We start from the raw sequence: 16,570 nt of genomic DNA on the forward strand, positions 1-16,570 counted from the left end.
AGGGTATTTTTTTTTGTGTATACATTATGTATTCACCTGGAAATGATGAATACAATTTTAGGTATTCTGTGAATATACTGGATTCATCTTGTATACAAGATGATGATGTGTGCCCTAGTTTGCTCCATTTTTGACAATATACATAGAGTCTTTGATGAAGAAGAAAAATCTCTTAAAAAGCTAAATTTCTTTACCAATAATACGAGCACCAGGTATTATATAAGACTGATGAATCACAGGCCTATACCTCTGAAACCATTAATACATTATATGTTAATTAATTGAATTTAAGTAAAAATTATTTAAATGAAAATGTATCTACACACAAAAAATATATGTTAAATATTATAGCAGGCAGTATTCCTGTTTGTAAGCAACAGAAACCAACTCCTGAAAAAAACAGTCTCAGAATCAACAGGAGGATAGAAGGCCAAGCTTGGGAATGGGCTGAGAACCACAGCTAAGATATGGTGTATATCTCAGGCACACACACACACACACACACACACACACACACACACACGTGCACACACGAGCTTGCATGCACATGGACACACACAGAACAGCAGTTTCCTCCTTGAGCCTCACCCACATGAGCCTGAGCCCCAGCTAGTTCCAAGCCCTTGCTCCACATGCTCCCAAATCCAAGTTCTGGTGCAAGCCTCTGATTAGCCCAGTGGGTGGATATCCCTATACATCCTGAATGTTGAAAATTTTTATTTACATTGTCATAATTCTGCATTGCCACCTAGTTTTCACTTGTATGTTATTCTTCCTTCTTTGAACAAATATTCATTCAGTGCCTACTATGTGCAAGACATTTATCTAGATGTTGGGGACCCAGCGGTGAACATAACAAAGACAAATCCTGGTCCTGCATCCTGGTGGTTAAAACAATCCTGACTTGTTCAACATAATTTTAAACGACTACACCTTACCGCCCCTTCTCAAAAAAACCCAGAAACCTCACACCATTTAAAGAAGCCCTGTGTTAAGCTTTTACTTAAAAAAAGAAAAAAAGTCCCTGACGTATGTTCTAGCAGAATTTGGCTTCATCAGCACGTAAATGAACAACTGGGAAGGGTAGGGGTGGGGTTTTTCATGTTGATAAAATGGTGTGCTATTTCCCTCTTGATTAGATGGGGGAAAGAGTGCCAGAAAAGATTGTAAGAGAATTCTCAGGAGCCAGTGGTGACGGAGGATGGGTTGCAGAGAGATGTTTTAAGAGTGAAGTAATTTAGCAATCTCTTTCTCTCTGAATATAGCATCGACTAATCAACACAGATTTCATCCCTATAATTTTGTGTTTTCCTGTCCAGAGTATTTATTTCTGGAATTCTCATTTTACTTCCACGTGTTCTTACTTACTGCTAACCATTTTATTCTTTTTTTAATTGGGAGAGATATAATTAACATAGAACATTTTATTAGTTTCAGGCATACATAATTTGGCAGATGTATATATTGCAAAATGATTAGCACAAGAAGTTTGGTTAACATCCATCACCTCACCTAGTTATATTTTTTTGTCATGGGAACTTTGAAGATCTCTCTCAGCAACTGTTCACCACTTTAAGGTTTTCAAAGTTCTCGAAAATTAAGGGACAACTCTCCAAAAAATGAAGATACATATTTTTAATCATGTAAATATTTCTTTTTCGTTTCATCATTTGCCAATGAATGCAATTAAATCCTTTTCCACAAAATCCGTATGGCTCACATTAAGCTGGCTCCTTTTGTGGGGAAATAAAGGGAGATTTTTTCTTTTCCTAATTGTGTCTGATCCTAATTAGCCCTACTTCTGTCACAATTAATTTATTCCATACAGCTCAATTTGGTGATATTACCCTATTGCTTTCTGGGTTTTTTTTTTCTTTTCTCTAATTTGTTAGAATCTCAAGAAAAGCCCAGGAATTTTCTCAAATCACATAATTAAGAATTTGTACTTCTAGAGGGCAAGTTTTAGATCTATCATTCCTCCACCAAGTGTACAAGATGTTTGGAATTTATCTTTGTAGCTTGCTCCGAGTTCAAACTCGTTTATTAAAAGGAGGAATGCTTTCTTTTTAGCTTTCAGAAAAAGTACATTATTTGAATTTGAGGAATGTCAAGAAGAGTAATTATTTTAACTTACATAAAAGAAAATGCTCTTAACTTATTAAACATAATGACCACTCTACGTAGTCCCAAGTAATTTGCTGATGTGATAGGAATGCTAAAGTCTCATTAAAACAGAATTTGTGTTTTACATTTGTATAAGGAAAAGTCATTAGCACTAGGTCAAAACTATTTTCAAATAATACTTTTGATCACTAATAAAGGTTTTAAAAGAGGCCGCCTGGGTGGCTCAGATGGTTAAGCGTCTGCCTTCGGCTCAGGTCATGATCCCAGGGTCCTGAGATCGAGTCCCGCATCGGGCTCCCTGCTAGGCAGGGAGCCTGCTTCTCTCTCTGCCTCTGCCCCTCTCTCTCTCTCTCTGACTCCCATGAATAAATAAATAAAACATTAAAAAAAAGGTTTTAAAAGATAAAGTCACATTATTTTTTTAAAGATTTTATTTTTTAAGTAATCTCTACACCCAAAGTGGGGCTCAAACTCACAACCCTGAGACCAAGAGTCACCTGCTGCACCGACTGAGCCAGCCAGGCGCCACAAGATAAATTCACATTAAGAAAAATGATAATGAAAACAAATAGTATCACCTCATAAATGAATCCCTTAAAATGATCTTTTAATTCTCTATAGTCCTATTTTGTTTTATTTGGTCCAGCTAAGTAATTAAACATCATACAATGTGCCTCATTGTGTTTTTTCCTCATTGTTATTTTTTTCTTATTCCAGCTCAAAAATGTAAGTAAACTGGCAGAAGTCTCCAAAAACAATGCCTTACAGCTAAGTGAGAAACTGAGGAATATGAAAAATCAAAGTGAATCTGAAGAAGAGAAGATGAATCTTTTAATCAAAAAGCTGAAAATGTTTTTGTCAGGTAATTAGAAAAATATATTGGAACTAGTTTTGTTTCTTTTTCTTTTTTTTTAAGTATACTCAAACAGCATAACCAATTTCAAATTATATAAGTGGAAATGAAATGCCTAAATCAGAAACATGATGTACCCCTTGATTTAAGATTTCTTAATGAAAATAATCCCCAAATATTAACTCTGTACCAATATATGTGTGTGTGTGTGTGTGTGTGTGTGTGTGTGTGTGTGTGTATGGCTATCTGTATAAGATAAATTTAGTAAAAAGTCCTAGAATTTAGTTAAAATTTCAAACAAGTGAACTTGGTGCTTAAAGTTATGTGGGGTTTTTTTAAGAAAAAAGTCTAACATGATGATTCTATCAGATTTCCTAATGTTATGATTCCATGATTTTCTCTGCTGACAGACTGTGTGAGATCAAGGCATGCCAGATTTTGGTTAGTATACCAAATACTATAGTGAGGTGGTATCTAAAATATCGGTTATTAACTATTATGGAATATTTTCCAAGTTTCATATTGGTTCTCTGTGATTGACCAAAAGCTACAATTTGATCCATCTCTTATTATAATTATGATGTTATTATCCCTCATTATACCTTATTATGGGAGAAGTTCACTTTGATTTTATTTTTTAGAAGTTTATTTTAAACTACAGAGAATTATTAGTTGAAGATAAAAATCAAATAGTACAGCTGGAAATTGACCTGAAACCTCGCTCTCTGCAAATAATGCAGCTTGGGTACAACATTATATGGAATTAATCTTAAGAGGCTTTCTTCTCCATCACCGTCTTCCAGATTCAGTAACTTAATACTCCTCACATGAATCAGCTGACAATTGGGATGTCTGTTACCATCTTTGCAAACACTTTGTGAACCTGTTTAATATTTGTAAGAGACCCCTATGGCCAATTGTTTTTCCCACCTCCATATCTCTAGATACCGTATGAACAGTTCTAGTCTTGATTTTCAAAATAAGAACAAAATGAGGCAGTACAAATAACCAATAAAAATGACCAAAATAATCAGTAAAAATGAATGAGGTGGGATCCGTCTACTGGACGTTTTGTTTGTTCAAAAGCCAATTTTCAGTGAGTTAGTATTGATTAGACACAGATCCAGGAACTGGTTGGATTAAGGAACACCTTAGCTATTTCTGCGGATACAGGTCAATTCAGGCACCAAAACCAAACCAAAACCAAACTGCTAGACCAGTTGTGCAAAATGGCACGATACACTTCTGGGCCTCACTGATGGCTCAGAAGGCAAGTTCTACTGCTTTCCACCTCATTCACTGGGTCATAGAGCCTATTCCCTTACTGGTCTCATTTCTCATTGCTGCTGAATACATCTCTAATAAAAAAGTTTACTTTAATTACCCCAAGGAGTTAAAACAAAAACAAAACTGTGTCCATTATTACAACCAAAATTAGCCTAGGCAAAGGGAAAAATCCTATTCCATAAAAGAAATTTTATGGGCCCCAAGATCCTTGATCACCAGGAAGCAGTACCCTTCACTCACCAATTCCTTTTCCTCTATCCTTTCCATAAAGCCCAAATAAAAGTATTATTAAATTGCATGGTGGCTACGCTACTCCACTCTTCTTGACCATCATAATATTTTCCTTGGGGTCTGAATTCCCCATTAACAAAGTTATGTGTCACTTCTCCTGAAAGTCCCATAGAAAAATTTTGAATTTATGATCTCATAACAAAGGCCAATAAATGTTCAATGACAAATATGTGGCTAAATTAAATTCACTTTTTATTAGAACCTTTTTTATAAAATGAAATACCATTTCTTTCAAGAGCCAACTTCTGAGAACAGTACATTTTGTTTCAAGTATGATTTTGACTTACTCACAAAAAATCTTGTTACTTTTTTTTTCAAAAACATGACAGGCAGTAAAATACTCCTTTTATTTTAAACAAAACAGCTAGAGCGAAAATGATCACCAAAAGGATATATACTCATGTCATGTCCGTCAAATGCTAAAAGGTGTTTGTGGTGCCCACTGCCTCCTGAAGAAGCCAAGGTCCTTGGCCTCACATTTAGAGGCTCCCGTGCTCTGCTCCCAGCCTTTCGGGATTTGCACCCCCTTGCATTTAGACTCGACTCTCTCACCAACACTGATCCGAGGACTGCTTTGTGCTGCACCCAAGCTTTGGCATCTGTGGGTCGCTCAATTTAGAATGCCTTTACCCCTGCCTTCACGTCACATTTCCACAGGTATAACCTCTGCTGTCCCCCAGGCTCAGTTTATGTGCCTTTTTGAGGTTCTTCCTGAAATATTTCTTCCTCCCTCTGGATCCCGTATCATTTTGTCTTCTATTTATGATTTCTGTTCTCATGTGAGCAGTATTCATATGGAATGGCTTATATTCCCCCACTGGATGGTCAGCCCTCCCACTGCCCACACAGGCTTTAGCATTATGCCTCAGTAAGGAGCCAGAGAGTCACCCCGGACCCCAACAGTCCATCTTCCGCTTCAGTTCTCAGGAAGGCCAATTTTATTTTCCTGAAAAGCAGGGCATGGGTGTATTTAACAATTTCCTGATAACACGTTATTCATCCAGTACTTTACTCTCTCTTGTCAAGTTCCCGTCTCAAAATAGGACTTTGAGTGGTAGCGTCGGGTAGAGTGGCCCCTTTATACAGATGAGCAACAACTGTGAGCCTTTTTGATGTCACGGAGGATTAGAATCAAGTTTTGTTGAGTCCAAACCTGGTGCTGAGTCCAATGTCTCATTCATTGTATTCAAATCTTCGTAACAGGCGTTTAACCATTTTAATTGCTTTTTGACTTAACTGGTTCTTAGGAGGACATTTCGCAGAACATATACAATATTCCAAGTCTGTAGTTTTTCAGTTTTCCACCAAGCATTTGTGCAGCGTGTATTCAACACTACACGAACAGCGTTTCTTTCAGAGAGAAGGGAAAACTGAGGATGAAGAAGAATCTACGGACGTAGACAGTCTAATCCCGGTGTCCTAGGGACACATAATCAGTTGCACGTACATTTGACTTAGAGTTCGTTGTGGTTGTATTTACAAGATACAGTGTTTACTAAGGAGACACAATGACCTAAAACCACCTCCTTATTTAAGAGGAAAACGTGCCTCCGGAGGACATAGAGAAGGTTGCAAATCGCGTACTTGACATCCACCTACCAATGACATCGCAGAATTTAACCCATGAACTTGACAAAATACGGAAGCTGATGCAGCTCTATGAGGGCTACGGAACAGATGGGGACAGGCTAAAGAAAGCAGCAGAGGAAGCCCAAAGGGTTTTGGTGAAAACAAAAGATGCTGAGTAAGTACAGTATTAATATTCTCATCTTGCTCGCCCAGGCCAACTCCTAAAAGGCCATCTGAAAAATATCTGGGTGAGGAGCTATTTAATGTTTGAATGAAATTACCCTCCAGTAGCTCAGTGCCCAGGGTGAGGGCTAAGCTATTTGCAGGACCCTCAGGAAGCTGGGGGATTGGGAGGCAGGGGGCAGGAATGCTTGTTTCCCATTCGCTATAGATTTGGAATGCCTTTCCAGTGACCTGTTACTCTTCAAACAAATCAGTGCCATATACTAGCTCTATGCCAATATCTTAACAAGTGGTGGGAATATCAGTGTCTTTTCCCTTTCTTGCTGACCTATGTCTGGTACTTTCTAAATGTACCATAATAGACAGTACTTTGAAGATCTAAATTTTTTTAAGAAAAACTACACTAATGGGGCGCCTGGGTGCCTCAGTCGTTAGGCGTCTGCCTTCGGCTCAGGTCATGATCCCAGGGTCCCGGGATCGAGTCCCACATCGGGCTCCCTGTTCAGCGGGAAGCCTGTTTCTCCCTCTGACCCTCCCCCCTCTTGTGCTCTCTCGCTCTCTTTCTCTCTCTCAAATAAATAAGATCTTTGAGGAAAAAAAAAAAGACTATACTAAAAAGATATGATGGTGAGGAGTAGAAGAAACGAACACTAGTGCCCCAGGAATAACACGGGAGTAAAACTATAGATATGTGGGTGCCTGGGTGGCTCAGATGGTTAAGCGTCTGCCTTCCGCTCAGGTCATGATCCCGGAGTCCTGGGATCGAGTCCCACATCGGGCTCCGTGCTCCTTGGGAGCCTGCTTCTCCTTCTGCCTCTCTCTCTCTCTCCCTCTCTCTGTCTCTCATAAATAAATAAAAAATAAAATCTTAAAAAAAAACTATAGATATGATACACAGAGTTCCTTAACTCGTGCTTCCTTTCGCCCTTGTCGACTTAGCCAAGCAAATGGGAAGAGGCACGTTGGTGTTTTTAGGAGCATGGGGTGCGGCGGGTCAGCGTTGTGGGCTCAGTTGGATGGTGGCAACACCATCATGTCAGGACGCCCAGCAGTTGAGACCTGAGCTTTCTTTGCCGTCTTCCCAGCCAGTTGCATAAATGAAGTGCACCGACTCCCCTGTAGGCCCAACCCCTTCCGGTTTTAATACTTACAACCAGGAAGAATAAGAAACTGCTGTACGATCACACAGCTGTCAAAAATGATGCTGAGGAAGGATTCTTTATAACATGCAGGGAATTCTTCGAGTGTAATGTTAATGCTTTTTTTTTTTAAAAAAAAAGGTAACAGATTATATATAGAAGAGGATCTCCATCATGGAAAGAAAAAAATTTGTAAGACAAAGATGCTAGAATATGCTGGTATCTTAAAAAGATTAGTGGTAAATTTTCCCCTTCCTGATATGTTTTTTTCTCTTTTTGTGTGTTGCTACCCCCTCCTCTCCTTCCTCTGTCTTCTCCTCTTCCTTCTCTTCTCTTCCTCTTCTATTTTTAGGTATTTTAGGTATTTTCCCAATTTACTCTAAAAGCAGTTACATTGAAAATTTAAAGGAAAAGAATAAATACAAAGATATCGGGGGGTGTTATGAGAAGGGAAGGCTCCTGAACCCCTTCTGTAACTGTAGGGAAAGAAGTAAACAAAGGGGAGCCTACTTATTATATGGGTCAACCATAGGATATTCTGGAAAAGGCAAAACTGTGGAGTCAGTAAAAAAGATCAGTAGTTGCCAGGGGTTGAGGGGAGGGATGAATAGGTGGAGCAGAGAGAACTTTTAGGACAGTAAAAATACTCTGTGTGATTCTAGAATGATGAATACATGTCATTATACATTTGTCCCAACTCACCAAGTGAACAACATCAAGAGTGAACCCTAATGTACACTCGGGACTTTGGTGTCAATGATGTGTTGATGTAGATTCATCCTCTGGCAGGGATGTTGATAACTGGGGAGGCTGTGCGTGTGTGGACACAGCGGGTATAGGGAACTCTCTGCACCTTCTGCTCATTTTTGCTATGAATCTAAAACAGCTCTTTAAAAAAATAGGCTTTTTAAAAAGTGAGAGAGAGACTCCACTGGGAGGAGAAGTAGTGTTGCGTGGGGCAGGGCTGTTTTGCAATTTAGCTAGTTTTGCTCTTCCGCACACATTTCTAATGCTGCTTCTGCAAAGGTCTATCTGATAGTTCATTCACTTGGGTACATTCTTCCAAAGGTGGTTTTGAGCCCACAGATCCAAGTATCTGGTGAGTGTTGACTTGAGGTGAGCTTATTTCTGTAAAATAGACAACCACTTGGTATGCTTGTGATTTTAACCTCTGATGGGGCCCCTGGCAGCTAGAATGTCAGTGGAGCTTAAATAAACCTGAATAAACACAGCCTAGAAACGGAGGGCTTTTAGTTCTCTTTGCTGTCTGTGGGGCCCCTTAACTCTCCCACCCCCGCTCCGGCGAGGATTTAGAGTGTGGCTGAAGTGGGAGAAATTAAGGAACTGAAATTGGCCGAGGATTGTTATTTTGTTCAAAGCTTGCCAGTGACGGTCCTCAAGCCTCTCTGGTTAGGGCAAATTAAGAATAAATAAGACCTATATCTTTGATTTCCTTACCTGGCGAAATCTGAATCTACTTGATATGCATCATATATATGTGTTGTTATTGGCATTTCGACCTACCTATTTCTCAAAATAAAGATTTCCGCACTTGGCCTTGCTTAAGAGCAATTTAAATTTACTTTATAAATAATTCAGCCAAGTTTTTCGTGGAGTCGAATGGACTCCCAAGGTGAAACAAATGAATAATTGTGTATTTATCTAATCAGACATGTTAATATCCTACCTTAGAAAAGCAGCAAATGTTCTATTAAATCTTGACAAAACGCTGAATAAATTGCAACAAGTTCAAGTCACCCAAGGACGGGTAAATTCTACCATCACACAGCTGACGGCAGAGATAACAAAAGTTAAAAAGAACATACTGCAGGTATTTATCTTCTTGGAAACTAACCTGAAAAAGATTTTGAATGTGGAGACAGCCTGGTTTTGATGTGTGCCAATGTCATGCTTGCCTGACCTGCCTGATGGGATGATTATAGGATAAAATGAAACGGTGGTGCTGTGATGCATTTAATTGATGTTCTACAAGGTTCTCACGGCATCACTTCATCATTGCTGACCCCTCCTGGGGGATGAAGCAGGTGCTACCACCAGCTTGTAAATGAGGAAACTGAGACTCAGGGAGGTTAAGTGACTTGCCTACGGTCACACAGCTAATTAAAGGTAGATTTGAGGCGGGAGTTTATCCCTTCTGATTCTAGGGAAAGTAATAGACTTGTTAAAGCTCACAAGGCAAAGAAATAAAGTTCATTGTTGCCAGGTTTTTGTAACTGCCAGGTTTGGCATGAAATCTCATCAGAGTATCTTAGGACTAAAAGGATATCTTACCCAAAAGAAAATGTTCCATCCAGAGCTCGGTGGGAGCCTGGCCATGGTTTAACCCCCATCATGGATCCGGGAGAGGAAGTCTGGCAGCTGGAGGACAGGACGGGACCTAGCCCCAAGCCGTGTGAAGTGTCTCCCTCCAAGGCTCCATCCTCCCCAGTCCATCGCCTTCCCCACAGAATGCCAGCTCCCCAGTCTCTGTTCTTCAGCCAGGTTGTACAGACCTAAATGCAAGACGCATTTTGAAAAGAAAAGCAGAAAGTGATAGAACAGGAAGTAGTGCACCAGGAAATAAAAAGCTTAGATGTGAACAGCTTTCAAATATAGGGTAGCAAAAAAACCAAAGAAGGCCTCCAGGTTTTCCCCTTCGAGGCATATACGCTAGAATGGGGGATGGCCAAATACAGTGCGTGGGCCAAATGGGCACACTGTTGTTTTTTTTTTTTTTTAATCTAAAATCACAAAGTTTTATTGGAATCCAGCCACGTATTGTCTGTGGCTGCTTTTGTGCCGCAGTGGCACAGAGTTGAGTGGTTGCAATAGAGACTTTATGGGCCACAGAGTATAAAACATTTACTCTCTGGTCCTTTACAGAAAATGTCTGTAGATTTGTGCTCTAGAAAAAATATGTCCAAGGGCACAAGAAGGTGGGTTTTTTGTTTTGTTTTGTTTTGTTTTGTTTTGTTTTGTTTTGTTTTACAAATATGGTAGACCAGGGCTCTTACGGAACCCTCCTAGTAGAAAAAAACCCCAAATGTTGGCTGGGATATTTTTTAAAAATTGTAATACATAGCTGAATTAATAAGACATGGAGGAAATCTTCAGAGGCCAACAGTGACAGGGAAGTATGAATCCAGAGAGGTAATAAAGGATGAACCTGATGGCAGGCAGAGGGTATCCGCCAATCGCTGGTGTAGGAGAGCTGTTGGCTTTAATGCTCGCCATGCATAAGAGACAGAAAACAAAGCCCACACAAGGAGTGAATATGACCCCTGCATGGAAAGGCAAAATCCTCAGTGAAGTGTTCAACTACTACTATCTACTACTGCATGCCCACCACACGCATGCATGTGCACACAACTACACACACACACACAAACACACACACACACGGAGGGGCAGTGCCAGTAAAGACTCTTGCTGTGGGGGAGGAAGGTCTTCACAAAGAATTGCTAACCATAAGCTGGCTCTTACACGAGTTCGAGGTTAGAATTCACACTACCCGTATGGCCCCGACAACCGAAGCTAAAAAATGTCACTTAAAGTGGATGTGGGCTGAGAGTGCCCTCAGATGCCTGACAGAGGCCAGCAGAAATCCCCTCCCAAGGAATGCACCTTAAAAAGGTTCAAAAATGTCTCTCAAAACCCATAAAAGAACAAATTGCCTCAAGCAAGAGGCACCAGAAAGAGTAAACAAGAGACTGCGGATATGTCGGTTGCTGGACGTAGAAATACAAAATCAGAATGTTCATTATGCTTACAAAAATCAAAAAAGGTATAAAAATATGACCCAAGAACAAGATATAAGAGATAACAGATGATTAGTCAGATTTGACTCTAGATGGGACAAATGGAGCCACAGAAATAAGAAACAAATATAATATGTTCATTATTGTTTGTAAGGAGGAAAAATGAGAAGCCACCTGCATCAGCTGGAGAATAAAAATATAAATTGTATGTTCAAACAATGCAATGCTTTAAATTGCTAAAACTGAATAAACAAGAGCTATGCAAATTTGTCAGGAAGAACTGTACAAGCATAATTTTGAATTAAAATTCAAGTTGCAGAAATACGCAGTAGCATATATTTGTATAAAGTTAAAAAAATACTGCATATGTTAGACATACTGCATAGGATATAGGAAAAAGCGTGTAGAAGTACGTGGAATGACAAATATTAGGTTCAAGATAGTGGTTACCTTTATGGGGAGGGAACGGGTGTGAGGAGAGCCTTAACTGAGGTGCTTTATTCTTAAACTGGCCACTGAGAGCATGGATACATGTCATAGTTGCTTTTATAACCATGTGGATGTCTGAAATATTTATTACAATGTTGTTTTTAATGGAACCGAAAAAAATTGAAGGAATGATTCACTTTCCCTTCCCACCTAGCTTATTTTCTGAGGGGTAATTACATCATTTGTTTTCTTGTTTGTTACATAAAGAGACCTTCTCCTCTCTGCTCTTTAAATCAACAACAGGCTGAAAATGGAGCCAAGGACACTGAGAATGAGCTGGACTTAGCAAAGCAGCAGTCAGTGCTGGAGGACGGGCTTTTCCGGCTGCACACCAAGTTGCAAAGGAATCGAGAGCAAGCCACCCGTGTGACAGCTCAGGCCGCATTGGCCCAACGCCAGGCTGGGGTCCTTGAGCAGGTCATTAGCCCCACCAGTGCCACCAAGAGCAGACAGACAGAGCCTCTTTGAAGGATAATGCTTTAGCCTCAGCTCCTTGTGCCATTTATCAGCGGTTCGCCTTAGTGCTGGACCGTGCTCAGTGGCATGTGGTAGTAGGGATCCCAATAGGCATGAAGGCTCTTCTGTAGTGGAGGACTGTCTCCAGGGAAGACAGAAGTCCTTTGACCAAATTAGGATGGGGTGTTTCCTCCCCGAATCTCCTCTTCCTAGGACTACTGGCAGTGTGCTCGTCAAATGTTTCCTTCCTTCCAAACGTTCACACTTTGTGCCATTGGTCTATCTTGGGTGTATTTACCCTTTACTCTAATACAATCACATAACCTATCATGAAAACAAAGAAGTGAAAGTCACCTGCCAAAGAGAACAGGTCAAGTTAAAAAAGTCAGAGTTAATTAAACAGTTGTGGAAAATACCCTATTCATCTAGGTTGCTGAAAGAAACTATCAACTCATTTTCTCAGCAGGATATCTCTGGTTGGTTGCATTAATAGAGTCACTTACACACAAGAAAAAATGTGAAAGTGTTTTTACAATTGGTCCATTCTCTTGCTTTTCATTCCTGATGTGCTGGCTAATTTCCCACGGACTTGGGAGTTGAGCACATTTCCTACGGAAGGGAGGTTGGGAGAGGTACTTCTGCTCCATCCTAACCCCATTTCCCTTCCTGGGCTTCACCTAGCTGTTCCACATTCTAGACTGTCAGCCACCCAGGCTGACCCCCCAGGTTTCCATTCTCATGCCGAGGGAGCTCTTCATGCTAACACGTGTACTTCCCTGCCCGCCTCACGGCTCTGTTACCTTCTTGCCCACCAAAAAATGCATCCCTGCTTCTAAAGCTTCACAGCTCCCTCTGCCCTTCACCCTGCACTGGCCCCTGACCCACCCAGCTGACCCAGAGGTTTGTCACAGGCAGGATTGCGTCCCTTCTGTCCTCTGTATCTCTCACCTTAAGTCGTTGAGGACAAACGATTGGTGCCCCATAAATAACCGCCTTCACACAGAATCATGATTGCTACTTTATAACAAAGCAATTTTATTTTTAATTAACTAAAGCTGAGAATTTTTTCAGCCTACAAAGGAAAAAAATGCAAATAAAAGTCTGGAAATATCAGGGCGACTCAAGCCTATTGACTGGATCATGGTTTTCCTCTTCCTCCTTTTATGAACGGTATCAGGCAAATATCATGCATGGGTACATGCTTTGTAAATATTTTCTGGTGACGGGACGGTGTTGCTCTGTTACAGGCATTTGCAGAGCTGAAAAACCAATGCGCTGTTCTTCAACATAAGACCAGTGCTACAGGACTGACAAAGGTGACATTAGAAAAAGTGGAGCAGCTAAAAGATGCAGCAGAAAAACTGGCCATAGATACAGAGGCCAAGATAAGAAGAATAGCAGGTATCTCTTCTCTTCTTCCAGCTTTACCGAGGTCTAGGTGACAGGTGAAATTGTATATATTTAAAGTGTACAACGTGACAATATATGTTGTGATATGATTACCACGATTAAGTTAATCAACACATCCACCTGCTCACATAGTTACTGTTTTCTTTTTATGGTGAGAATGCTTAAGATCGACTCACATACACAATGCAATACAACATTGTTGACTAGTCAGCACCACACTGAACATTCGATCCCCAGAAACTTTTCTTCTTAAAACTGGAAGTCTGTCCCTTTGCCCAGCCTCTCCCCATTTCTCCCACCTGCTGGACCCCGGCAGCCACTGTTCTTCTCTCTGCTTCTGTGAGTTCTAGGTTTTTTTTTTTAGATTCCATATACAAGCGAGATCATATTGTATTTGTCTTTCTCTCTCTCGCTTATTTTCACTTAGCGTAACATCCTCCAGACTCACCTATGTTGCAAATGGCAGGATTTCCTTCTTTTTTTATGGTTGAATTTTATACACCCCCCCACACACATTTTCTTTATCCATTGATGGGCACTCAGGTTATTTCCATACGTTGTTTATCGTGAATGCTGCAATGAACATGGGAACACAGATATTTCTTTGAGATATGGATTTCATTTCCTTCAGATATATACCCAGAGAGGGGATTGCTGGATCATATGGGAGTTCTATCGATTCTATTACACGCTCCACCAATTTGACAATTACTTAATACTTCACCTTCCTGGTAGTATTTATACCAGCTTATCATTGGCACAGTTCAATTACCTATGAGCCCACTGAGTTGAGGAAGTAGGAATTGGGTCAGTGCCTTGGGGACTGAGATGTAACAAGCCACTTGCATGGTTTTACTTCAAAGGGTATCAGGGAGTCTCCACTCTGCCTTCATCAGAACAAACTCCCATTGCCTTCAGTCAACTGGAAATGCCCTTTTCCTAACCCCCTGGTTCTCAACCAGGGGTGATTTTATCTCCTTCCCCGGGGACAAAAGTGTCTGAAGACATTTCGGCTTGTCACAACTAGGGGGTACAACTAGCATCGAGTGGATGGGGGCCGGGGACGCTGGTAAACATTCTATAATACACAGGACAGTCCCATGATGAACGATTATTTTGCCCAGGGCGCTAAGAGTGTGGGTGTTGAGAAACTTGAGAAACCCCGTCCTAACCTATGCTGCTTATTTTCTCCTCCCATGCAGATAACTGTTTTGGAGTCACTATGATCTAGACTCCAAGGCACTCGTCATCTTGTATAGATCTGTAGGTAGCATTCCCGAAGGATCCGTAGTCTGGACCAGCATTTTGATCAAAAACGGAAATTTTGATGCACACCAAGTATAGTAAACATGGAATACACACAATGAGAAAGTTAATTAGAATCTTTTTTCTCCACAACGGGTGCTCATGATTTTTCTGGGCAGTCATCATGCCCTTAGCAACTACCTCTAAATCATCAAGAAATATCCAGTGATGAATGGTCTAGTTCTACTTTTGGTTGCATTTATTGTCTCCAAAACTTTAAAGTTAGTCATATTCATTTGGAATATAAGTAATTCTCAAGGTATTAAAACAACCAAGACTCCTCACTTATAATGCTTCTTTGTTATAAAATGAGTCTTTGGCCTTAGAACCATTCATATCACCACTATGACATGAAAATGCAACATTGGTGTGGGCCAAAGTCAGGAAAAATACATACCAAACTGTTAACATTCTTTATCTCTGGCGAGGGGGAGAGTGAAGAGGAAAACACTGCTTTTTGCATTTATATAATTGTTTGTATAATTTACATCGTTTACATTTATATAATTTACATTACTGTCATTTTAAGTATTTTCCTAATACTTTTAAAAAGGTATTACTAGGAAAGATTCAAAAAGACAGAATGTTGTTGTTTGTTTGTTTACTCTCCACAGGTAATAATTGTGAAAATCAGTTGCTGTACCATAGGAGCAGAAACATGGGGAGAATATTTTCTGTCTTGTGTTTTATGTCGAGGCCCAAATTGTTTCTACTTATTCCCGTAGACTACTTCCACACTTTTTTGAAATTAGGTCAGAAGAGAAGTTAGGGGCCTTCCTTCTAAGTGAGGTCTAAAATCAGAGAATATTTTCTGTCTTGTGTTTTATGTCGAGGCCCAAATTGTTTCCACTTTTTCCCATAGACCACTTCCACAGTTTTTTGAAATTAGGTCAGAAGAGAAGTTAGGGGCCTTCCTTCTAAGTGAGGTCTAAAATCATGCTCTCCACTTTTTTGGCTCTCTTTTTAAACCTGTTTTCACAGCTCAACAAGGTAGGAAAATAAGATATTGGCTTGGCCACCGTCCTGACTCTGCCGCTCGAGAAGGGTCTGACCCACAAGGGTTGCGCTCTAGTTCCACCTGGTAGGAAGAAGTGCCCAGGGGACACCAGAAAGGAGCCCTTCCTTACCTTGGCAGGGTCAAAGTGGAGAGAGTGGAGAAATGTCCCCAGTCTGCAGCCAGGGTCCCTCCACAGAACTTTGTACCAGTCAGGGTCCCAGAGAGAACCAGGCAGCACGCTTGGAGATAATTCTGGATCACGTAGTTACAGTCAGAGTTGGCTCGGTTATCTATTCATTGCGCAACAAAGCACTCCCCATATTTGGGGGTTAGAACAACAACCATGCATGATTTTTCTGTGGGTTGTCTGGGTGGTTCTTCTGCAGGTCTGTGCTGCTCCCAGCTGATGGGTCAGCTGACTGGTGCGCCTGGGGCTGGGCTTGACTGAGATGCTGGCCCTCTTTCTACGGGCTCTTCCAGCCCAGCGTGCTTTACAGCTTGCCTGCGTCTCGGTTCCTCAATGAGCAGAGTAAGGCCCTTGAGGTCCTGTGCACTGATTTCTCTTACTTTCTGTTGGTCAACACAACAGGCCCAGCTGGACCTGGTTTGAGGGGAGAGGGCAAATAGCCTCTGCTTCTTCATGGGAGGAACTCTTAAAAACACACAGGAGTTCCGAGAGCCCACTGAGAGTGTGGACGTGTTGCGTGAC

General features: G+C 40.8%; 1 protein-coding gene across 1 annotated transcript in view; it reads left to right on the forward strand.

Moving 5' to 3' along the window:
• Positions 1-16,570, forward strand: part of LAMB4 (laminin subunit beta 4) — a 115,164-nt gene that overhangs the window by 96,436 nt on the left and 2,158 nt on the right. The window contains exons 29-33 of the mRNA XM_025872693.2: positions 2,842-2,986; positions 6,092-6,299; positions 9,139-9,277; positions 11,937-12,110; positions 13,397-13,550. Coding sequence (XP_025728478.2) covers positions 2,842-2,986; positions 6,092-6,299; positions 9,139-9,277; positions 11,937-12,110; positions 13,397-13,550 — 820 coding nt within the window. The remainder of the gene's footprint in view (positions 1-2,841; positions 2,987-6,091; positions 6,300-9,138; positions 9,278-11,936; positions 12,111-13,396; positions 13,551-16,570) is intronic.

The sequence above is a fragment of the Callorhinus ursinus genome, unplaced genomic scaffold (assembly GCF_003265705.2).
Source record: "Callorhinus ursinus isolate GAN/ISIS: 27379988/994484 unplaced genomic scaffold, GSC_fseal_2.0 scaffold12, whole genome shotgun sequence".
NCBI classification, from domain to species: Eukaryota; Metazoa; Chordata; class Mammalia; order Carnivora; family Otariidae; genus Callorhinus; species Callorhinus ursinus.